This window comes from Dama dama, chromosome 13, assembly GCF_033118175.1.
Source record: "Dama dama isolate Ldn47 chromosome 13, ASM3311817v1, whole genome shotgun sequence".
NCBI lineage: Eukaryota > Metazoa > Chordata > Mammalia > Artiodactyla > Cervidae > Dama > Dama dama.
The window spans coordinates 45,155,582-45,181,753 of NC_083693.1; the positions used below are offsets into that span (position 1 = coordinate 45,155,582).

The 26,172-nt window shown below is 34.6% G+C and overlaps 1 protein-coding gene across 4 annotated transcripts in view; it reads right to left on the reverse strand.

Annotated features, from left to right (window-relative positions):
- NOVA1 (NOVA alternative splicing regulator 1) overlaps positions 1-26,172 on the reverse strand; it is a 157,307-nt gene that overhangs the window by 25,700 nt on the left and 105,435 nt on the right. For all 4 annotated transcript variants that reach the window (XM_061159047.1, XM_061159049.1, XM_061159050.1 and 1 more), the window contains one exon: positions 8,961-9,127. In XM_061159047.1, coding sequence (XP_061015030.1) covers positions 8,961-9,127 — 167 coding nt within the window. The remainder of the gene's footprint in view (positions 1-8,960; positions 9,128-26,172) is intronic.

Here is a 26,172-nt window from a genome sequence, read left to right on the forward strand (position 1 = left end):
ACCTCTGGTTACAACTGCCACTGTACAGATTTCCTGGGAGTAGTTAACATATATTTTAAAATATGTTCTTTATTAATCTCAGCATAATTATAAGATTGTTGACTAAACAGATGTGAAATAAATCCAGAGGCCATCTACCACAACACAGGTTAGAAGTTCATTAATCTACAGAAGCATAAGGTATATGTGTTGGGTTCTTCTATTTTCATCAGAGTAAAATCAACTTGAAGGATCACAGGTTCATTATGACAGCCATCTTGCCCTAGATATGAATTCTCTTGAAATACTGCAAAGAAATATGTAGAAAAAGTAGTAATATCACGTGACTCAGACTTTGTGATCACTAAGATCAATATTATCTTTTTTCAATTTATTTAATACTTTTCTTTTTACTTGGCATATATGTGAAATATTGGGCATGTATTAGCAACTGATGCACTCATATTCATTGACACTGTCCTTAATAATTCTGAGGATGCTTCCTTCTCACAGGAATAAAAACAGTAATTTTAAACTTCTGGGACAATATTAACGTGTATAAAACCATTAAGGCTTTGGTTATTACAGAATATAATACTTTAAGACATTAATATTTTAAATAAAACAGGTGATAATCAAGTTTGGGCTTTAAGGGATTCGATTTTGGAAATGTCACAATCAATTGTTTGTAAATTTTTTTTTGTTTAAATTCTTAAAATTATAAACATGTAATGTGGTAATAAACACATGATTAGTTTTCTAGTTATCTATTACTTATATATATAGATATTCTTAAACACAAAGAAATCTCCTTTCTTTACAAATTTAAGCTCTAGCAATGAAGAGAATCCAGAAAGTTTGCGTTTTGGTTGATTTTTTTAAATACTAGTTGTAAAAATTGTTCTGATAAGCAGATAAATGTAAATATATTAATGTCTGTAAAATATTCTATTAATTAGACTAAAAAAGTTTTGAAAGTTGTTCTCAACCACACAAATAGATCAGAAAAAGTCATAGAAATACTTTCATGTTCAATATGTTTATTTTTCTAATATTTTATAAACACTTGTTTATTTATATTCATAATACAGACTGAAAATTTAAGTGGTTTCAAGTTTAAAAAAAATCCCCTAGTAAAATTTCTGATATACATCTTGAAGATACAACTACTGAATATCCATATAGCAACAATATATTAAAATGTGTTAAGTAATATTTATAATGGGTATATACAGTTAAGAACTCTTTCTAAGTGAAAGTGAAGTAATTTCAGTCATGTTTGACCCTTTGCAACCTCATGGACTGTAGCCTGCCAGTCTCCTCCATACATGGGATTTTCCAGGCAAGAATACTGCAGTGGGTTGCCATTTCCTTCTCCAGGGGATCTTCCTGACCCAGGGATTGAAGCTGGATCCCTGCATTGCAGGCAGACTTTACCGTCTGAGCCACAAGGGAATCCCTTTTTAAAGTATTTATCAATTAGTGATTATGAAGGGCATAGGCATTTTTTTTTAGCACAATTTTATCTTTCAAGTGGAAAAGTATAATATTTTAATTTATAGGACATGAATGTCTTTAAGAATTCTGCTTTAAATGCTGAAGGCTGAATTACTTGTTACAAAAAAATTTGAAGTAGTTCATAATTTTAAGGATCCTTTGGAATGTAAGATAGTTTTTAAAATTCAAGATTTAATAAGTTATTTAATTAAATGTAGATTTTTCTAGGCTTTTGGGAATAAGAACTAAAAAGTGATTACACATTGTGAAATGTATTCTTGTTAACAAGTGGCAGTTTTGCTGGACCAGAGAATATTACTGTAAGTATAAACTCCATAATAAATAAGCTTACCTTCAAGCAAATCTATAATAATAGACTGTCAAGGTCTATCACAGGTACAGTGAAAACAGCAATGAACAACAAATTTCAATTTTAATTTGGAACAGGTCTGTTTTGAGTTCTGTTAAATAAATCTGCATACTACTCTATAAAAAATAATGAATCAACTATTTAAATATGGAATTGTCATCTTTGATTTTTCATCTTGACACATATCCAGCCTTCTCCCAATATCTGAACTACCTGGAACTACTTAGCTCTAATATAAACTCATGTTGTCTAATTTCAAAAGGTCTTTTACAATTGATTACTAGTCCATATCTTATTTTCCTCATAATCACTATTCTGTACTTTTATCTTTCTTCTCAGCTATTCAGTCCCATGTATCTTATATTCTTTTCAATTGATAGTTTTTATTACCTGAAAGAGATCATGATTTTCCAGAATGAGCTTCCTTATCTACTACAATTGACTTCATTTCAACCTTTTCAATTTTCCAAACCACTTTTCCCCCATCTTCTCATTCTTTTCATGGTAGACAAAACTGTGATATCCCAGACTTCCTACTCTTCAAGAGCTATGACCTTAACACCCTATAATCTTTCCACCACTCTTGACTCATTTTGTTCCTTAATAATCTCATCTGTATTTGGCATCCCCAATTTCTCTTCCTTTTCAAACTCCTTTTTCTTCTTTAACATTAGCCATTCACTCTTTAGTAGCAGGGTACTTATGTGAATCTTTCTGATCTAACTTGTATTTTTCTCCTTTTATATCCAAACTTTCAAGTCAGCAGTTCCCACACTTCACACCTTTTTTTTTCTCTCTTTTTAGCTAACCAGTCTTTTTACCTTTAGGATATACTATAATTAAGAAATAACAATTGTTTTCTCAACATAGAACTGAAACTGACTTTTAGAATCTCCAATGATTTATATTTAAAAAAGTTATTTTTGAACTTTTATTTGGGTATTTGATCCTTTTTAGCATCTTTCCTTATACTTCCCTTATTTTCTCCTTTTTATATTTATGATTAATGAGGAGCACTTACTAGGAACCAGGTACAGATATAGTGGGTTAATGCAATACCTTTACAGAAGAGGTTACTATTACTTTCCCCATGTTATAGGTAAAGAAGTCAAGGTATACAGAAGTAAAACAGCTTGTTCCAGTGTACACAACTGGTAAATTAAAGAGGCAGAATTTGAACCCTGGCAGACCTATTCCAGATCCTATGCACCTAACCATTATACTATAATACTTCTGAGTTACTTTTTTAAAGTAACTGCTTCTCTATCTCATTTGTTTGCTTTTTTTCCCTTGCCTACAATGAAGGTGTAAGTGAAATTATCACTGATACTGCAATTAAGGATCTATATTTTCAGTTTTAAATTCTCACCTATGCTTCTAATCAAAGACTACTTTAAGGAAAAAAAAATATTACGTACAACTTATTCAATGTGACTGAAACAATCATACAAAAATATTGTCTCAAATAGATGTCTGACTAAAATTCACTAGTTGCTTCCTAGAACTTAACATTTTGCTAGGCTCAAAACCACTAATGGTCATTTTTTATTCCTTCCTCATCATTTTACAACTAGAATCAAGTCAGTACCAAACTCTTACAGACTTCACTTTGAAATATATTTTAACTTCAAGCATTTGTCTCAACTTTCACTACCAGAGGAGATTAAGTGCTCATCATCTTGTTCTTAAAATACTGCCTAGTCTCTTCACCCTGATACAGGACTTTCTATTTTGAACAAGGTCCTTTCGCTGCATATGTTTATTCAAGAGTCTGAAAAGTCCTAGAAGAGAGAAGTCTATTGGATTTTGTTTTATCTGCATTATCCAAACTTGGAGGCCATACAGATCAGTATTAAGATCAATTACCAGTTACATTTCCTTGGGTAAGTAAATTTCTCTAAGCATCAGCTTCTATAACATGGACTCTATACCTGCTTCAGAGGAATTTTGTGCAGATGAATGAAAGGTTTTAATAAATGTTAAGTGCATAGCACAATGGCTAGCACAGAAATAGAGTAAGCACCATATACATCACTATTATCACTATTACTGAATCTTCATTGAATCATCTTCAATGACCATAAAATATCCTGTTTTCCTGACAGATTAATGTCTCCTGGATTTATACGACATAAGAAAAGCTTTAAAAACATTATTTTATAAACCTTCAAATCTAACATCTGCATAGTAGATCTCACTCAGTAATTGTCATAATTATCTTCCTCTCCTACCAACAGCTATTCCTACAAGCACTCTAAGAATATGTGTGGAGTTTTAGCACACAAGAAAACAATGTGTAGAAGTACCTCTTTTTCTTTTTTTCATAATCCCCTCCAAGAGAATTTAAAAGGGAAAGTATTAGAAGAATTTGTAGTCTGTAGGATACCCTTTGGCCAGACATCCATGACTCGCCATTATCTGGTTCCATACAACTTATCTAACATTAATTTCCTCTAAACTACAACACAAATGTCCCACTTTTGTCAAGAAAATTGCTTTACTATTCAACAATTATGGCATCTTTCTTCTCAAATCCATATTGCTTCATCTGCCTAAAATAAGTTTTTTCTTTTTTCTCCTCTAACCAGGCAATTCCTCTATAGTCTTCAGAGTCCAGTTCAAGTTTTTACCTCTTTCACAAAACCAAATGTCACCCTAGCCTACATTTCTTTCACACTCTGCCAAACTTTTATGGTGCACTGTTTATATTGTAGTTTTGGTATATATATATGCAGTTTTATATCTTTATTAGTTATATTGAGCATTTATGACCTCATAAACTAGCTTGAGAGAGCAAGGGTTATAATTTAGTATATTCTGCAATTCACTAAGAAGGTATTTAATAAATTTATAATTGAATGAATGAATAATGAACAAATTATGAGCTAATCTTGCCAATTTTTTATGATGAAAATAAAATTCTTTGAGCTAAATGAGATTTTTGGTATCTTAATTTAATTTTTAAATACAAAATAATAATATAGATTCCTATAACTATTTCTTTCTTAATGCAGTTTTTCTTAAAAATACATTTGACTCAAAAAAAATAAATAAAACCCACTGAAAGTCTGTAATAGACAAAGTATGTTAACAAATGCCAACTATCTTACTAATCTATCATTTCTACCATGTTTTGGGGTTCATTATATTGACTCATGAGGTATAAATAACCATACTTAAGAGGGGGATTTGAGTGACTTATAACAAGAGGAAAATTTTCAATAATCTTATGAGAAAAAAAAAAGGTTACAAGTACAAAATTCAAAACATAAAAAGGTGAAAATGAGAACATGGACATCAAAAATCTGGGTTAAGATGTGCACTAGGAATGAGTTTCTAGGGAAAGTCTAAATTACCTGAAGATCATTGAATGTCTCTGCTATTTGCACATCTTAAAACTAAGAAATAAGAATGTTCTATGTGGCAATTAATATGTTTAATTCTGGCTTATTGGTTCCTCCTATGTATCTGTTTCTCAAAGAAATGAGCATGACAGTATTTATGTACTTCATGAAAATCTGATTTTAAAGCTACAGAATATAAATTATATACTTTGATTATTCAATAGATATTATCATCATTTTGAATATATAAAATACTGGAGTCCCTTCCTATCAGCAAATAAATATTTCATTTAAAACAAACAAACAAACAAAGCACATCTGAGAGTAAAGAACTACATAGTTCACATCTAATATCTAAAGTTGGATGTAAGGCTATCATGCTAGATTTCAAGATTCTTCTGTATGAAAGACTTGTGAGATCAGTATGTATTACTTTTCTAAAAACTTATACTTGGCTGAGAATTCATTCAGTCAATAAAGTTTCATTTTGAGAGAATATTCTGGTTCATGCAATTTATTTAGTAACCAACTGTATCTATATCATGTAATTCAGAATATTTTATAAAAGTCATAATAATATATTGTATAAAACTATAACTTTTTAAATTTCAAAAAGTAGATTTCTTATTTTCTGTTATTCAATTATACATATACACATATATTATTTTTGAAATTACTTTCCATTATAGGTTATTATATGATATTGACTATAGTTGCCTGTGCTATACAGTAAACCTTTGTTGCTTGTTGCATATCTATTTTTTTAAAATTAGAAATCCAGCATTCTATTCATATGAAGTCAAACAAGTGGAATCAAAATGTCATAAACTTTTCAGTTAGGTAAAAATTCATAAGCTTTCTAAAATACATATACTATACATATTATATGTATATGTAAACAAAAGCTTTTCTACTATATGCTTGACAAAATTAAAACTTTTAAAGCAAGATTTATTTGTTTAGAACTGACTTTCTATTTTAAGTCCAAGTTACATACAAATTATACTTCTTTAGTAAACAAAATCTTATATTATCAACCATAAAAAACAATAAATATGTTGTAACAAACATTAGGAAAATATAATTTCATATCTAATATTAGTTCATTTCTATGAGGAATTACATTTTCTGGCTCCAACAATTTTTAAAATTCTAATTTTATTCTTTACATAATCTTAACTAGAAGAAAGTGTTTTAAAAATGTTTAAAGAAGTTACTTTAAAAATTAACTTTAGAGTTGAAGTCCAAAGGGAATGTAAATGTTAGTTAGGTGAATGACTATCATTTTAAAAGAAATATTATTATTAGTCTATGTACTAAAAGCCAAAAGATATATAGAATTATATAAAATATACTTTTATCTGTTCCATTATAAAATAATTTCTTTTAGATATAATTATTTTATACTGGATTACCAGCATAATTTCTCCAGAAATAAAATAATGGTAATTTAAATTTATTTGTTGTTGCTCAGTTGTTAAGTCATTTCCAATTCTTTTGACTTATTATTTAGACAATGATCCAACAAAAAGTTTCACATTGTAAAACAGGATACCTACCTAGAAAGTTAAGAGAATCTCAAATTTAGAACATAAATAACTCTGTTGATCTACATATCGTGGAAATATGCTCAATTTCTCATCCAGAATTTTTGAGTAAATTTTTCAAATTTTACGTTTTTAAGGAACTGTTTAAGTATTAAATATATTACTCTACTAAATTTAGAGTACTCTTTTAATGAATCTTTTAAAATAATACTTTCACATCACTATTGATTACATGAAAATATTAAATAATCAATAATAATTTCAATTTAATGAATATCTTATAAGGTTTATAAATGAATGTAAATATGCAAAATTAAATCAATCACCATTATTTTTTAACCACTTATTTTGAATTCAAATAACATTATCTGAACAAGGCAAGTAAAAATAGAAATGAACCAAATATTTAAAAATTCTAGCTTTCATAAATCTGTACTGACACTGGACAGATGACAACCTATAAATTTCATTTGCCACAGAGAAAGTTAGTTTTCACAATGACTCATAGACCATTATTTGACGGTATTATTACAAAAAAAAAAAATTCATTCATATCATTGTGCTGAATATATTGCCAGTTATATTTCATGTATATTTCAAAGTATATTTCATGTTTTACCTTTTTAAAAAAAAATCAATATATTCACTGCCTTCCCTAAGTGTTTAAACTTACAGAAACTACAAAAGAAATGTGAGAATTAATAGGCTGGATTAAAGCTGAAAATCAATAGACCCTACACTTTAGTGCCAATTCTGTAAATTCTTAGCCCCAGGTGATTTTACTTCAGAGGTCTTTAAACTCATACTTCTAGAATTTAGATAAATTTAGATTAAGTCAAGGTACTGCTTTCAATGCATCACGTTTTAAATTATTCTTTGCTTTTACCTAGCATAGATAAAAATTTCAAAACTATAAATGTTTGTGAAGAATAAAAAATATCTACTTATGTTTAGAGGTTTAAAATATTTACTTCCTGCCATGTGTAAATTAAAAGACACTTCCTTGAAAAGTTATGAAAGGTTACAAATTGAAATATTTTGATACTGACAAGGAGCATAAAATGAATGATCTTACATGGTGTAAAAGCTACCTACTCATGATCTAAACATGGAAGGATTTTTTAAATAGTATTAAAGGAAAACTGAAACTTGGCCTATAATTTGAAAATATATAATGATTAATTTCTCTATTTGTATTTGACTAGACACCCTTACATTTATCAATATATTGGGAAAATTATAATAAATTCCTAACACTGGCTAGTATATTTTTTCAACTCAGAAACATGAAATTAATAAGTTTGAGCTACATTTAAAATTTATTACAATGAACGTAAATATTTTGTAAATTAAATATTCTGTGAATGAATGAATAATACATTTCTTTTGAAGGCATAAAAGCTATCAATATGATCACAAATTAAGAAGCTAACTATAAAAAGGCAAATGCAGAAACAATCATAATAAACATAAAGTATCAAATAATTTTGAAGATTTAAAAGAGCTTAAGGGGAAGAATCTGCCTTATTTTTACATTAAAGAATGTCATTTTTTTCCTACATAGTGTCTGTCATTATTCAATCTTAAAAACTAACATTGTCTTTTATCAATTAAAAGTTTTGTTACAGAAAATCCCACACATTAAAAATAAACATTGGACCTTTATGACATATATATAAATACTGTACAAGTTATACAGAACATAATAGCTGATTTGTAACAAAGAACTGTTTGCTAGGTACAAAGATTTACTTATACATATTTGTTTATAAAAAATATTGAACATGACAATTAAATTAACAAAACAGGAGTTTCTATGTGTAACTATACGAGAGACTAAAAATATTGAGAATATGGTATTAGGAATTTTGAGAATGTAGTCTCAATTTTTATCCTTTATTTTAAAAGTGATATAATTTTAAATAGGTTAAATTCTTATAAATTAATCAAATTTGTATCTATAATTTTTAAAAGGGCATTATAGAAGAAATGAGCCATAATTGCTCCTCAGTGTAACACTAATAAATGAGTAATTCGATCAATAAATAAACTGATCAATCTAAAGAAGAGGCTCTGATAATTTTTAAGTAAATAAGTGAGAATTGTTATGTTTTAAGTATTCTTAGGGAAAAACTTTATATGCTAAACCTTTAAGGCTTCTTTAATAAGGAATTCATACTACATTGTGGATATCTGTCTTTGATTTCCCAACTAAACACTCACTTGTTTGATGCGATCTGGGTTAACGGTGGTCTGGGGTTGCAGAATGCTGACTGGTTCTGTCTTGGCCACATTTTGGGGCATTTCTCGAATTTTTTCTGCAATGAATCCATGAACTGCATTCAGTGCTTCAACTGTTCCCTGGATCAAGCACACTCGTTCAGTAGTACCTGTGGACAAAAGATCTAAGTTTCAGAAAATTTCCTCTCTCACTTTGTATGCTTTTCATAAAAACTATAAAAAAGGATGATATACTAAGGCCAATAAAATCATGTACAATGTAGAACTCTAAATCTCAAAAATGGCCAGCAGAACCAGAAACCATGAGAAGTTTTGAGTACATCATTCACTGACATAACCAATACTTTCTGAGCACTTATAAAAGAACTTAGGTTAGAAACCAGTAACACAAAGATGAGGACTTTCAAAGTGTATATGCTAACAGACATCAAACCAGAAAATTATAAGATACTATGATATGAAGAAATAATGGAAGTTATCTACATGGATGGCACACATGGATGGTATATACTTTAAAAAAAAAAAGCATTTAAATTAGTGGAGAGAAGGGGTCTTGGAAAGCTTACAAAGTAGGTAAGTTTCTGAATTTTTACCACCTTTTCTTCATGTACCCTGTTCTTCTTTTAATCAAAGCAATAACACTATCTGACATTTTCTATTTTTTTTTGTTTCTACTAGAATGCAAGCTCTCAGAGAACAGTTAGTCTGTTTTGCATTGTGCTGTAGCTTCCCTAAAGCCTAGAGGCATCCCTGGCACATGATAGGTACATAACAGATATTTATTGGACGAATAATCAACCCTGCTTTTACTGATTATGCAATTTTAATAAGAATATCATAATTAAAAACAAAATTTTAAACTATTTTTCATTTGAAATTGATGAATAATTGATAAAAGATACCATTAGTTTTATTTGTTTCATATCTAGTGAATAAAATGTAGACATATGATGTGAGACAAGACAAATGAAATTGGTTGGGTCTAATGCACAAATCCTGTAGACTATTTTATACTATACAGGTATACATAAAGGCAATAAAAGTAAGTGATTAGTTTTTCAGACTATTTTGAGCCTCACTGCAGCAGCCTGTTCTTAAACTGTAATCTTCTGCTGAGCAGCTCAACACAGCAAACACATAGACTTACTTCTCAGACATCAGTATTCTTTTACTAAACAGTCATCAACAAGTAAAAAGAATCTTTTAAAATATTTGTTTTTGAGCTAATGTGACCTCCCAAGTACTTAACACATATCCGTTTCATACCACAGTTTCAAAATTCTAAGCCATTCTATAAAACATTTTAAAGTACATTTTGAAGGAAAAAAATGTGAAATTACACGTTAAAAAAGTTGCAAGGAGTTTATACTGCTTTAAGGATTGATTACCATATAAACCATTTCCCTAGCATTTAAAATTTTTTTAAAGAATAGTAAAAGATTATCACTCTTACCTTTAGAAAAAAGACTTATATCACAAGAATTGGGAGCAGGAAGAAAAGAATAATATTATATGTATACACCTAAATTGGGGCTTCCCTCGTAACTCAGTTGGTAAAGAATCTGCCTACAATGCAAGAGACCTGCGTTCGATTCCTGGGTTGGGACAATTCCCAGGAGAAGGGAATGGCAACACACACCATATTCCTGCCTGGAGAATCTCATGGACAGAGGAGCCTGGTGGGCTATATAGTCCCTAGGGTCATAAGAGTCGGAAATGACTTAGGGACTACACCACTACCACCACACCTGAATTAAATTATCCTGTTTTGAACCACAAAGATGCAAGTTTATGAAAAGCTACATTTCCTAATTTGTACAAAATATTTCAATAGAAAGCAGTATCTTTTAGTTGTGAGGAGGGAGACAATCTGAAACATACTCAGATTGTGAATTCGAAGGCTTAATATTTCCTGTTTCTCCTAATCAGCTTTTCTCATCTTTGAGTATCTTGATGTATCTCTGTATCTATTCTTGGGTAAAAGGATCTAGTTTATTAGGGATACTCTAGGGAGTCTTTACAAGGTTGTATTAATTGTCCTATAAATGACTAGAAAGGATGAGAACTGATCAATGCAGCTCCTGTGAAGTGTTCTCATCTAAATCAGCAGACAATACAAAACACAGATCGGATTACAATCCTGCTTTTGGAGACAACTAGAGTGCTCCTCTGGGGATGCCAAGACAGAAAAGGAAATCAGTGAAGCCTCAATAGAGATTTCTTAAAAATAAAACATGGTATTAAGTAACTAAAGGAACTATATGATCCATGTTGCTTTTAAAGTTCTAATTTAATAGAATACATACTGTGTCAGACAACACAGTAACCTCAATACTCTTCAGACTATACAGTTTAACAAGTAGTAAATGGAAATCACTGAGCCATAAAGAAATATGATTGTCTAAAACTGAATTTCACATAGCATGCATGAGACAATTTGTCAATAGTTTATAGGTCCAAAGTTGCCATAAATATTCTTTCAAGATTAAATGATATCACTACCATTAGAACTACTACCAAAAAAGAAAAGGGAAAGAAAAAAGGAAATTGCAATTTCCCCAATGGGAACTGCTGTAATCCTCAGAAGAGATGCTGTCATATTCTTCCACTTAACTCTAATGTCCTTTTCACTTAGATAACACAAAACTGTAATTTTTAGGAGAAAGTCACAAAGAAGGAAGAATGTCAGGTATATGACCAAACTGTGTAACAAAAATGAGCCTATAAATAATAAAAGTTGCTGTTTTTTTGTCATTTTACAGGCTTTCATGCTCCATTAGTGTCTAAACTGAACTATGAGTTATTTACCATTTTATTTAACAGTAGCATTTACTTCTCTTTGCAATAGACTAGTAACAAAATCTGAAAAAATATATAAAAGTATTTGCTTATATTTATTATAATGTAAAGATACAGGTGTATAAGAAATCATTAATTTAAAATTTTAAGGGATACATTATATAAACTCTTACAAGTAGGGACAAACATAGGCAGTGAAATCGGAAAGACTTTTCATTTCTACTTCACATGCCATATCATAAACTGAATAGGCATGTTTCTAAAATTAGGTACAATTATAAGTTGCCACAGCAAAATTGTGATATACATTTAATAAAATATACCCCCTTTGTGCTACTGTAATCTTGGACAAGTCACTTAAACTGTTCCTGCTCCTACCTAAGGCAACCTATCATCTGTGCAGTGGATCTGATCTCTCTTAACTCCCAAGTCCACTGTTTCTCCTAGCATCATTTTTTTTCCATCAGACCTTGCCTACCAGCAGAAAAACATGTTATACTTTCTTCCATTTTTAAAGATCCCTCCTTTATGACAGAAAGAGAAAATTAGCTTTTTGTAAAGCAAATGAAATACTGATTTAGGCAAAGATCATAAAATCATAAAATGAAAGGTTAATGGGAAATTTTCAATGGAAGCATCTGGAATAACCGACTGACTTCACTGATCAACATTAGCATAACTAAGAGCGTGAAAATCAAGCAATGACATGATGGAATATGAAGCAGAGGGCTCCAACTATAGAGGATGTATCCCCAAATAGTTGAACATAAATCGAATCAAACAAATAATACTGAGGGACTTCCTTGGTGGTCCAGTGGTTAAGAATCCATCTTGCAGTGCAGGGCATGTGGGTTTGATCCCTTCTCAGGGAACTAGGATTCTACATGCTATCGAGCAACTAAGCTTGCATGCTGCAACTACTGAGCCCACATCTCACAACTAGAGAATCCGTGGGCCACAATGAGATTTTCACATAATTCAACAAAGATCTGACACAGCCAAATAAATAAATATTAAAAAGATAATTCTGAAAACAGAGAAACAAATGACACCATGAGAAAGCAAATACACAAATCAAGAATGTAAGCTAGTCTACAGAACAATTAACCTAGTTTCTTCAATACAGGAAAGAATGTTCTTTAGACATAAAGAATCTTAAAGACACAATAATCAAATATGAATTAGAATTTGACTGGATCTAAATTCAAACAACTTTTATTTTAAAAATTGTGGCACTCTCATAAAAACAATATTAAATAGTATCAAAGAATTACTGTTAATTTTAACAGGTGTGATTATGGCATCAGGGTGCTTAAGAAAGTTTTCTCTTTCTTTTTAGGTGCATACGCAGCTAAAATGACTGAAATTTGCTTCAAAATATTTTTGAAACAGCAAAAAATGTTACTCATATTACATATGCCAAATGTTATTCAAAATACATATGCCAAAATCTTGATATCAATGACAAACAAGGAGCCTCATTCTTTTAAGTATATCTGAAATTTTCTAAAACATTTTAAAGCCCTTCCTAGCCTTCTTTTAGTTACATGCAGCTCAATTTCTTTATCTCTCAAAACTCCTTGAATGACTTAAATACATGTATTTAGACTTTTTCACTACCCATTCCTTTTTTCTTGACTCTGAGTTACTCCAATATGGCTTTTGCCCTACCACTCCACTTAAACCATTCATTACAACCTTATCTCGGTAAATCTAATCATCCTGCCTTTACATTGGCCTATGAGCTGAATGTGACACCATTGACCACTCTGTTCTTTTGGTTTTCAGGATACCATATGGTCCTCATTTAATTCAATTCATTCATTCATTTGGCAAAAATCTATTGACTCTCCACAAACTCTTAAGTACTATACTCAATAAAGCAATGGCCAAACAGATAAACCTGCTTTCATGGAGTTCTTCTCTAGTTCACTCAGACAGACACTATACAGAAAACAAATATATAGACAATATGAAATAAAATTAGTACTATAGAAAAAATTTGGGAACAATACCAGGATACACAAAGACAAAAATAATGTATAAAAGAGACCTTGTCTGTCAGGTTCACTGCTGTATGTATCCCCACTGTGTGCAAGAGTGTCTGGCACCCTGTGGATACTAAAGAAGAATTTTTTTTGAAAAAATGAATAACTTCCTAGGTCTAATTTCCTTAGCTATGTATTAAAAACATATGATTGATTTTAAGACCTTTTTGCCTATCGACCTTCTGCTTTATAAAATGTCTAAAAAGCCAATAAGCCTCTTTGGGTTTATAAGATGAGTCAATATATGTAAAAATTAGATATATTTTGGGAAATGATTTTAAAAACTAATAAGTTATAAATTACAATGTCAATAAAAAGAATAGTTGATTTTTAAAATTTTTCAAAAAGATAATAGAAGAAACAATGAATAGTTTAATAGCTTTTTTCCTTTCCAAAATAGAAAGTAGATAAACGTTAAAGAACTTAAAAAAAAAAAAACGTTAAAACTGGATATGGAACAACAAACTGGTTCCAAATAGGAAAAGGAGTATGTCAAGGCTGTATATTGTCACCCTACTTATTTAACTTATATGCAGAGTATGTCATGAGAAACGCTGGGCTGGATGAAGCACAAGCCGGAAACAAGATTGCTGGGAGAAATATCAATAACCTCAGATATGCAGATGGCACCATCCTTATGGCAGAAAGTGAAGAGGAACTAAAAAGACTCTTGATGAAAGTCAAAGAGGAGAGTGAAAAAGTTGGCTCAAAGTGCAACATTCAGAAAACTAAGATCATGGCATCTGGTCCCATCACTTCATGGGAAATAGATGGGGAGACAGTGGAAGCAGTGTCAGACTATTTTTCTGGGCTCCAAAATCACTGCAGATGGTGACTGCAGCCATGAAATTAAAAGACGCTTACTCCTTGGAAGGAAAGTTATGACCAACCTAGACAGCATATTAAAAAGCAGAGACATTACTTTGCCAACAAAGGTCCTTCTAGTCAAGGTTATGGTTTTTCCAGTGGTCATGTATGGATGTGAGAGTTGGACTGTGAAGAAAGCTGAGCGCGGAAGAATTGATGCTTTTGAACTGTGGTATTGGAGAAGACTCTTGAGAGTCCCTTGGACTGCAAGGAGATCCAACCAGTCCATCCTAAAGGAGATCAGTCCTGGGTGTTCATTGGAAGGACTGATGTTGAAGCTGCAACTCCAATACTTTGGCCACTTGATGCAAAGAGTTGACTCATTGGAAAAGACCCTGATGTTGGGAGGAATTGGGGGCAGGAGGAGAAGGGGACGACAGAGGATCAGACAGCTGGATGGCATCACCGACTCGATGGACACGAGTTTGAGTACTCCAGGAGTTGATAACGGACAGGGAGGTCTGGCGTGCTGCAGTTCACGGGCTCGCAAAGATTCGGACATGACTGAGCAACTGAACTGAACTGAACTGAAATGAACTGAACCGAACCTTTAAAAATGTAATTTACCTAAAAGAATAAAATGAGGGAGAAAAAGGAACATTTTTTTGCTGTTGTATAAAAGACAGTCTAAAGCTTTTTAGATACCTGAGACTTATTTCAACAAGAATGACTCTGGTTTGGAATAATGGGCATATAATAACGATATGATCCACATATTTCCAACTGTCAACTACAATGAAAATTAGCAAACATTTTATTTGGATGTAAGAAAATGCATCAGTTTATACTTCTACTGAAAATATAACTCAGTATCTTATGATAAGAATGCAAATACATAACTCTTCAGGAAATATTAGTGCCAGTCTAAAGTAAGAAATTTGAATGAATGCCAATGAACCATCTTAAAATGAAAAATTAATACTCAAAATTTAGTAGAATATTAATAATTCTATGACAACCTGTAAACAATGTTTGGCCTCAAAAAGAACTGAAACACTGAAAGTGCCAGGCCTCAAAAAGAACTGAAACACTGAAAGTGCCAATTAACATTGCAATAGGCAAAAACTGAGGTGTAAAACAAAACATGGTACATAATTTTTAGAGTATGATAACAGCTACTTATAGCACCGAGAAATTGCCAAATCTGGGTAGCTAATATTCTGAATAGATAGGGTTTCTTTCTTTCAACATAACATTTAGCTTCTACCATTTCTAGAAATATCTCCCAATTAGTTGTACATTTTCAAATACATTTAACATTTCCATAATACTTGGGAAAAACTATATAATTCTGAACAGAAATAAATGTCAAACTTGAGATTTCTTTGGGTATGTATATTTATCCTTATACAAGTGGTGCTCTGTGACTGGTATTTGTTCCTTTAATTTTCATATTCTTTTCTTTACTATCCCTTATCCCCACATCTGATTCTAGCATACTCCTCTCTTTAATTGCACTTTGTTGCATTTAGTCCTCACTGGCTGGATGAGCTAAGCAAAGTTGTTGAAACTATATAAACTAGCAAGAGATAGATTCCTAGTGACAACCATAGGGGATAGTTGACCTCTGTAAAATTTATTCTGGCTTTTTCCCACGTTATTTCTGAAGCTGAGAGGTCAGTATCAACAGGCATAATATTTCTTTAATGCTTTCTTAATGTTTAAAATTGCAGTTCAGTTCAGTTCAGTCGCTTGGTTGTGTCCAACTCTCTGCGACCCCAAGGACTGCAGCACACCAGGCTTCCCTGTCCATCACCAACTCCCAGAGCCTAATTAAAACTGCAAGTGGGCGTTTTATCTTTAAAACTAACAGTATCATTTTTAGCGAATAAAGCAATTTATAGTAATTGTTTACTCTCGATCTATAGTCATGGTAATCTAATTATGTGATTATCTTTGTGGCTTTAAAAAAAGCATAAACATTAGCTCCTTAGCTTTTCTTTAGTTTAACTATTAAAAGTAAAGTAGTATAGAATATCAATCACTAGCAATAATAGGCATTACAAATTTCAGGTTAGAACAAAATGTGAATTTATTTAAAAGAGGAGAATAGTATATATATTATATAATTTATAATACATATTTAATATTTTATTAATATGATCATATATTATGCAGCATACTGTATATAGCTCATTTAATACTCACAATTACCAAGACACATAATATTTTCTTCAACTTACAGGTAAAGAAGTGAAAGCAGTTGGACCAAGGAAACAAAACTAACAAATGCAGAAAGAAGTAAGATTTTGTCAAATACCATATTTTTTCTATTACAACACATACCTTCTGAAAATGTAATGTTAGGACAGCTATCAAATCACATTCTTTGAATAAAGTTACATTTATTTCAGCCTGATGATGGAAAAATAATTTTTACCCAGGCTTGATAATTTTTTTAAATGCATTGAGTCATATTATTAATATCACTTCACAGGTTTATTTCAAATCGGGCATAAAATGAAAGAAAAGACTGACCCTTCTTACAGAGAAGAGACCACTATAGGAGAAGTGGTTAATAATTGTGTGGCTATTAGCGAATTTTTTAGAACAAATTTTCAGATCAACAAAAGCATTTAGGAAAACTGCCATAAAAACTAAGTTCAATTTGTAATTGCAGCTTTTATACCATTGTACAGTTTTGCACATTTGAAAAAGCTTCCTCCTACCCTACAATTACTAAGGGAAAAATATACTATTTCAAGAAGAGGCTTCTTTAGAAAAGGAAATCATAGGAATTGACATATCTCATGATACAAAGTAAAAATTGCTTCTCTTCTTCTGGTGATTAACTCTCTACACAATCATGTCTCTACTTCTAAATTGTAAAATTTGTAGGTGGCCATTATAACATGCTTTATTCCCAAATCAATATAGTGAAGCTCAAGTTTCTGTTTACAGAGCATGCTTTAACATTAAAATATACTCAATTAAGCCAAAGGATGAAAGTATACTTTTCACAAAAATCTACAAGTACTTATATTCTTCAAAGAACTGAAGACGTGAGAATGGAGAGAGCAGATGTCCAGCTTCTCACTCACTCAATCTCTGTCCCATGCATGCAAATTGCATACTCACTTCCATTTAGCCACTCCCACAAAGTAACATCAGGAGTTTAGGAACCTTGAAGTTCTGAAAAACTGTGAGGTTTGGAAGCAGACGTATGTAAAACTTCTAAGTAACAATTTTAATTTATCTTCAGTTTTAAACTTCTGGGGTCATGCAAAAGATCCTACCAATAGTTATGATGATGATTAGTTGGTCATTCATCTTTAGCACAGGTTTAGGCTACTTGTGGCTGAGACAGTAAGGAATACGCAAGCAATGTAGGAGACATGGGTTTCATTCCTGGGTCGGGAAGATTCCCTGGAGAAGGTAATGGCAACCCACTCCAGTATTCCTTCCAGGAGAATTCCATGGACAGAGGACCCTGGCAGGCTATACAGCCCATGGGGTCACAGAGAGTTGGACATGACTGAGCGACCAACACTTGCAGATTTCACACTGGTTACTTTTCGATATGCAGCAATCCCGGGACAGAACAAGATGGCAGAGTAGAAGGACTCTGAGTTCAACTCCTCTCGTAGAAGGACTCTGAGTTCAACTCCTCTCAAGAGCACACCAAAATTACAACTAACTGCTGAATAACCATCAACAAAACAACCTGGAATATATCAAAAAAGATATTCTACACTCAAAGACATAAAGAAGAAACTCAACAAGATGGTAGGAGGGGGGCACCTGATAATCTAATTAAATCCAACATCCCCTAGGAAGCAACCCACAAGCCGGAGAATAATTATATAGCATAGCTCTCCCACATGACCGAGGTTCTGAGCCCTATGTCAGGCTTCCCAGCCCGGGTGTCTGGCAGCAGGAGTCATTGTTCCCAGAGCATTTGAGTTTGAAGGTCAGTGGGGTCTGAGTGCAGGAGCTCCACAGGACTAGGGGAAATGGACTCCACTCTTGGGAGGGCACACACAAGGTCTCATGCATACTGGTTGTTGTTCAGCATCTCAGTCCTGTCCGACTCTTTGTGACCCCATGAACTGCAGCATGCCAGGCCTCCCTGTCCTTCACCAACTCCCAGAGCATGCTCAAATTCATGTTCATTGAGTTGGTGATGCCATCCAACCATCTCACCCACTGTTGTCCCCTTCTCCTCCTGCCTTCTATCTTTCCCAGCATCAGGGTTTTTTCCAATGAGTCAGCTCTTCACATCAGGTAGCCAAATATTGGAACTTCATCTTCAGCCCAGTCCTTCCAGTGGACATTCCAGTGAAGGACAAATTTCCTTTAAGAATGACTAGTCTGATCTCTTTGCAGTCTCAAGAGTCTTCTCCAACACCACAGTTCAAAAGTATCAATTCTTTGGCACTCAGCCTTCTTTATGAGCCAACTCTCACATTCATACTTGACTACTGGAAAAACCATAGCTTTGATTATATGGATCTTTGCTGGCAAAGTAATGTCTCTGCTTTTTAATATGCTGTCTAGGTTTGTCACAGCTTTTCTGTTATGCACACTGGAAACCAGGGCAAAAGCAGTAATTTCACTGGAGCCTGGTGGTCTTGAGGAAGGTCTCCTGAGGAAGTGGGGGGTGGCTGTGGATCGCTGTGGGGAAAAGGACTCTGTGGCAGAGGTACTGGGGAGTACTGATCGGCATAAGCTCTCCCAGAAGCCACCATTTTGGCACCAAGGCCTGACTCCATCCAACAGCCTGGAGGCTCCAGTGCTGGGATGTCCCAGCCCAACCAACTAACAGGAGGGAGACACAGCGCCACCCATCAGCAGACAGGCTGCCTAAAGAATTCCTGAGCCCAGGCACATCGAGGCACACCCCTTGATACAGCCCTGCCCACCAGAGGGTCAAGATCCATCTCCACCCACCTGTGGGCAGACACTCGCTCCTCCTATCAGGAAGCCTGCCCAGGGCTCTAGACCAGCCTCACCCACCAGGGAACAGACACAAGAAGCAAGAAAACTTCAATCCAGCAGCCTGTGGAACCAAGTCCATAAATGCAGATCAGAATCTACCCTGGGACCAGTTGGCCCCTTGCCCTTGGGTGATGAGGGGCGAGTGTACTGCTGGAACATGTGGGATATCCTCTACAGAGGGCAACTTCTCTATGGCTGAGAAACTTAACCAACCTTCCACATACATAAAAATACAAATAGAAATTTAGACAAAATGGGGTAGCAGAAGAATATGTTCCAGATGAAGGAACAGAATTATAGCAATCTAGTTTGGTCAGTATTTTTACACTTTAACTTCCACCATGGATTACAGGAATATAAAACTACCATGACTAAATTTTAATTAAAATGTAAGTACATTTTCACCCTGCTTATTTAACTTACATGCAGAGTACATCATGAGAAACGCTGGGCTAGAGGAAGCAAAAGCTAGAAACAAGATTGCCAGGAAAAATATCAACATCCTCAGATATGCAGATGACACCACCCTTATGGCAGAAAGTGAACAGGAACTAAAGAGCCTCTTGATGAAAGTGAAAGAGGAGAGTGAAAAAGTTGGCTCAAAGTGCAACATTCAGAAAACTAAGATCATGGCCTCTGGTCCCATTACTTCATGGCCGATAGATGGGGAAACAGTGGCTGACTTTACTTTTCTGGGCTCCAAAATCACTGCAGATGATGATTGTAGCCTTGAAATTAAAAGACGCTTACTCCTTGGAAGGAAAGTTATGACCAACCTAGACAGCATATTAAAAAGCAGAGACATTACTTTGCCAACAAAGGTCCATCTAGTCAAGGCTATGGTTTTTCCAGCGGTCATGTATGGATGTGAGAGTTGGACTATAAAGAAAGCTGAGCGCCGAAGAATTGATGCTTTTGAACTGTGGTATTGGAGAAGACTCTTGAGATTCCCTTGGACTGCAAGGAAATCCAACCAGTCCATCCTAAAGGAGATCAGTCCTGGGTGTTCATTGTAGGGACTGATGTTGAAGGTGAAACTCCAACACTTCGGCCACCTGATGCAAAAAGCTGACTCATTGAAAAAGACCCTGATGCTGGGAAAGATTGAGGGCAGGAGGAGAAGGGGATGACAGAGGATGAGATGACTGGATGGCATCACCGACTCAACGGACATGGGTTTGGGTGGACTCCGGGAGTTGGTGATGGACAGAGAGGCCTGGTGTGCTGCGGTTCATGGGGTTGCAAGGAGTCTGACACGACTCAGCGACTGAACTGAACATTTTCAGAAATATATATAAACAGCCTTCCTGATTTTGCCTCCATTCCCAATCAGTGTCAACATTTTTGACACTAATTTGTACTCTTAAATTTCTGCAGCAAGAAAAATGGCACTTGGAATTTTTCTAGCTATTCCTTATGGACTAATAGGTATTCACTAGCAGAATTTCATGAATCACACTTGGAAGGTGGGGACATGGCTTGCAGCAAACATGTGATATCAAATCAAGCTCAGAGACTCAAAGTGTGACCAGTGGTGGCATGTATAGCTAATGAAAGTCACTCAAAACTCAGGAGGAAAACACACCTCTGGACACATAGTAGCAGGTTAACCAAATCTGAAGAGTGCTACTGTCAAAAAGTCAAGAACAAAAAGATGAACTTATCTGGTGATAGTCCTGCTCCTGCTGAGAGGGTAGCAAGGCAGGAAGGCCAGGGGTCTCCAAAAGGAGGAAACAGGCTGCAAGTGTCTCTTAAAATTCTGTGTTGCCATGACGACACCTGGTTCCTTCTGAACTTAAACTTTTCTCAAACCCTGAGCTAACCAATGAGTTTTTCTTATGGAAATGTTTTTCTTAAGCTATGGTTAATGAAACTATGTATTTGCCTTGGAATTTGCCTTTCTTCAACATGGTTCCACCTAAGACTAACTTTTTTCCTTTTCTCAAACCTTGGGCTGATAATAGCTCAACAAACAAGTATTCATAGCAACTGTTTTCTGGCTGGGGGATAACACACCTCGTGCCATCATATCTTAAAAGTGCATATTGTGGGAGAGGGGCCTGGTGAAACTCCCTCAGCCTCGAGGTGTGTCTCTTCTCTGATTGATAGCTTTCTAACAGACATAAAACAGCTTGCTGAAACTAGCAAGGGGGAATTCTCCGACCCCGCTATGAAGCCTATGTCAGAGGCTTTCTCTGTCCTCTTTCTTATTTTATAAAAGTCTGCTACACAAAAACTCCTGAGTGATCAAGCCAGGTCCCTGGTCCCGAAGTTAAAGCTTCTTCAGAGATCATGAATCCAACACTGTTCACCGTAAGCTATCATTACCATGTAATATGAGCTATCACGTTTAGAACCAATACAGATTAATGCATTAGCCAACTTTAAGCAATGACTTTACTCTGTATTTTTTTTTCTAAATAGATATTTAGGTAAAGCCTCCATCTTTACCATGAACCCATGAATTCCAATATGAAAGCAAAGCCCACATCTGCATAGATTTTAAGAGAGAATGAATTATTCAAGTCAATGAATGATAACAATTGTCATACTATGGATCACATGCATTAAATCAAACAAACATAGAGGAAGCATGAAGAATTGTGACCCATGAAGTTTCTGGGGAAGGAATACACCATAAAATTAATTATGGCAGTTTCATATATGCTGAGGTAATATAAAAGGACAAAATATTTTAAAATTGTAAATTATACATAACATAAAATTTGCCATTTAAGCCATTTTTAATCACACAACTCAGTAGCATTAATTACATTCACGAAGTTGTGCAAATGTTATCACTATTTCCAAAATTATTTTATCACCCCAGTCAGTGTCTGTAACCCTTAAGGACTAAATCACCATGTCTTCTTTACATCCCCCTGTAACCTCTAATCTGTTTCTATGAATTTGCCTACTCTAGATGTCATATAAGGTGCATGCTAAGTCGCTTCAGTTGTGTCTCTCTGCGACCCTATGGGCCATAGCCCACCAAGTTCTTCTATCCATGGGAATCTCCAGGTAAGAACACTGGAGTGGGTTGCTGTATCCTTCTCCAGGGGATCTTTCTGACCCAGGGATTAAACCTGCGTCTCTTTTGTCTCCAGCACTGGAAGGTGGGTTCTTTACCACTAGCGCCACCTGGGAAGCCCTCATATAAGGTGACTCATACAATGTTTGTCCTCTTAGTATCTGGCTTATTTCATTTAGAATAGTAGTTTCTTCATCCATGTTGAAGCATACATCAGAACTTCATTCTTTTCTGTGGCTAAATACTCACATTGAGTATATATAAAACATTTGGTTTAATCTATTTAGCTATTTATGGACACTTGTGTTGTTTCTAACTTTAGGCTAATATGAATAATGCCACAATGAACATTAGCATACAAGTATCTCCTTAGGTCCATCTTTTCAGTTCTTTTGGGCATATATATAAGAATACAGTAAAAAGAAGAGAAGCGAAAAGCAAAGCAGAAAAGGAAAGATATACCCATCTGAATGCATAGTTCCAAAGAATAGCAAGGAGAGATAAGAAAGCCTTCCTCAGCAATCAATGCAAAGAAAAAGAGGAAATCAAAAGAACGGGAAAGACTAGAGATCTCTTCAAGAAAATAAGAGATACCAAGGGAACATTTCATGCAAAGATGGGCTCAATAAAGGACAGAAATGGTATGGTCGTAACGGAAGCAGAAGATACTAAGAAGAGGTGGCATGAATACACAGAAGAACTGTACAAAAAAGATCTTCACAACCCAGATAATCACCATGGCGTGATCACTCACCCTCAGTTAGAGCCAGACATCCTGGAATGTGAAGTCAAGTGGGCCTCAGAAAGCATCACTATGAACAAAGCTAGTGGAGATGATGGAGTTCCAGTTGAGCTATTTCAAATCCTGAAAGATGATGCTGTGAAAGTGCTGCACTCAATATGCCAGCAAATTTGGTAAACTCAGAAGTGGCCACAGGACTGGAAAAGGTCCATTTTCATTCCAATCCCAAAGAAAGGCAATGCCAAAGAATGCTCAAACTACCACACAATTGCACTCATCTCACACGCTAGTAAGTAATGCTCAAAATTCTCCAAGCCAAGCTTCAGCAATACGTGAACTGTGAACTTCCAGATGTTCAAGCTGGTTTTAGAGAAGGCAGAGGAACTAGAGATCAAATTGCCAACATCCGCTGGATCATTGAAAAAGCAAGAGAGTTCCAGAAAAACATCTATTTCTGCTTTATTGACTATGCCAAAGCCTTCGACTGTGTGGATCACAATAAACTGTGGAAACTTCTGAAACAGATGGGAATACCAGACCACCTGACCTGCCTCGTGAAAAACCTGTATGCAGGTCAGGAAGCAAAAGTTATAACTGGACATGGAAGAACAGACTGGTTCCAAAAAGGGAAAGAAGCACGTCAAGGCTGTATATTGTCACCCTGCTTATTTAACTTACATGCAGAGTACATCATGAGAAATGCTGGGCTGGAGGAAGCACAAGCTGTAATCAAGATTTCCAGGAAAAATATCAACAACCTCAGATATGTAGATGACACCACCCTTATGGCAGAAAGTGAAGAAGAACTAAAGAGACTCTTGATGAAAGTGAAAGAGGAGAGTAAAAAATTTGGCTCAAAGTGCAACATTCAGAAAACTAAGATCAAGGCATCTGGTCCCATCACTTCATGGCAGATAGATGGGGAAACAGTGGAAACAGTGGCTGACTTTACTTTTCTGGGCTCCAAAATCACTGCAGATGGTGACTGCAGCCATGAAATTAAAAGACGCTTACTCCTTGGAAGGAAAGTTATGAGCAACCTAGACAGCATATTAAAAAGCAGAGACGTTACTTTGTCAACAAAGGTCTGGCCAAGGCTATGGTTTCTCCAGTGGTCATATATGGATGTAAGAGTTGGACTTTTAAAGTAAGCTGAGTGCAGAAGAATTGATGCTTTGAAGTGCAGTGTTGGAGAAGACTCTTGAGAGTCCCTTGGACTGCAAGGAGATCCAAGCAATCCATCCTAAAGGAGATCAGTCCTGGGTGTTCATTGGAAGGACTGATGTTGAAGGTGAAACTCCAACACTTTGGCCACCTGATGCAAAGAGCTGACTCACTGAAAAAGACCCTGATGCTGGGAAAGATTGAGGGCAGTAGGAGAAGGGGACGACAGAGGAGGAGATGGTTGGATGGCATCACTGACTCAATGGACATGAGTTTGGGTAGACTCTGGGAGTTGGTGATGGACAGGGAGCCCTGGCGTGCTGCGGTTCAGACACGGCTGAGCGACTGAACTGAACTGATAGGAATAGAGTGGTTGGGTCATATGGGAAATCTATAGGTAGTTTCTTGAGGAGCTGCTCAACTGTCTTCCACAGTGGAGCTATTGTACCATTTTGCATTCCCACCATAAAGTTGGTCCATGGCGTCGCCAAGAGTCAGACACAACTGAGTGACTGAACTGAACTGAACTGATCTTACTAAGTGGAAAGCTTTCCAGTTTTTCATTACTGAGTATGATGTTAGATGTTGTTTTCATAAATGCCCTTTTTCACATTAGAAAAAATGGCAATATTTGATCAGAAAAGAATATACAAACCACAAATATATCTATACTCTTCCTGCACATTATAGTCTTCCTATGACCATGATGCTGAGAACAAGCAACAATATATCTTAAACAAATAGTTTCAGCATGCCACAATATATTTAGAGAGAAATGTAACTTTGAGGATAAAGGTGGGGCTCAGAAGTTCTTCAAAGTTTTCCAGCTCACTTGTCAAATGTTATTTTTGTATTCTCTGATGTGAAGAGAGTATTATCACTTCCTTGTTTTCCAATATCAAGTATCAGAAAATTATAAAGAATATCAGAATATATTATAGTTTAAAGGTGCTAAAGGTGATATATGAAAATAGATAATATGTATAACACCAGTTCAATGCAGCTTAAAAGTGGTAGCTACTGTTCAGATGAGTTTCTGTGACATCACAAACTAAATTTAATTGATTTAACCTGTTATACTCAGGTTTAAAAACGTCTAAGAAAATGGCAAAACTGTTTCTATATTAAATTTTTATAATTCTCGTTTCATATAACTGCTCTTACTTTTTCTACTGTTCTGAATTATTAAAATATTATGGATAAGACCTGTTAAATGGAAGAACCAGACTAGATGTTACCTGTAACAGACGGTAATTGTCAGATATATTCAAGTCCTCTCATAGTAATACATAACTTTCCATTGGTTTAAACCTCCTGACTTTCTGGCTAGTCCTCTTGACTTATTATAATCCACTTGAAGACAGATTCTTGGACTGTTGGCCACCCACTGACCTCTGATCCATGTGAAGACAGATGATTGGCTCTCTGTCATCCTCTGGCCTTCTTTCCTTTAGAAAGAGTCTCCGAGTCTTTGGTTTCCTGTCCACTCTCTGGCCTCCTGCCCATACTCAACCTACCAATGGGAATAAGTCCTTGAGTATCCTTCTTAGTTCATTTGAGCCAACGGTTCCCCTAACCAGTAGCTACCACATCTCAGTGTCTCCC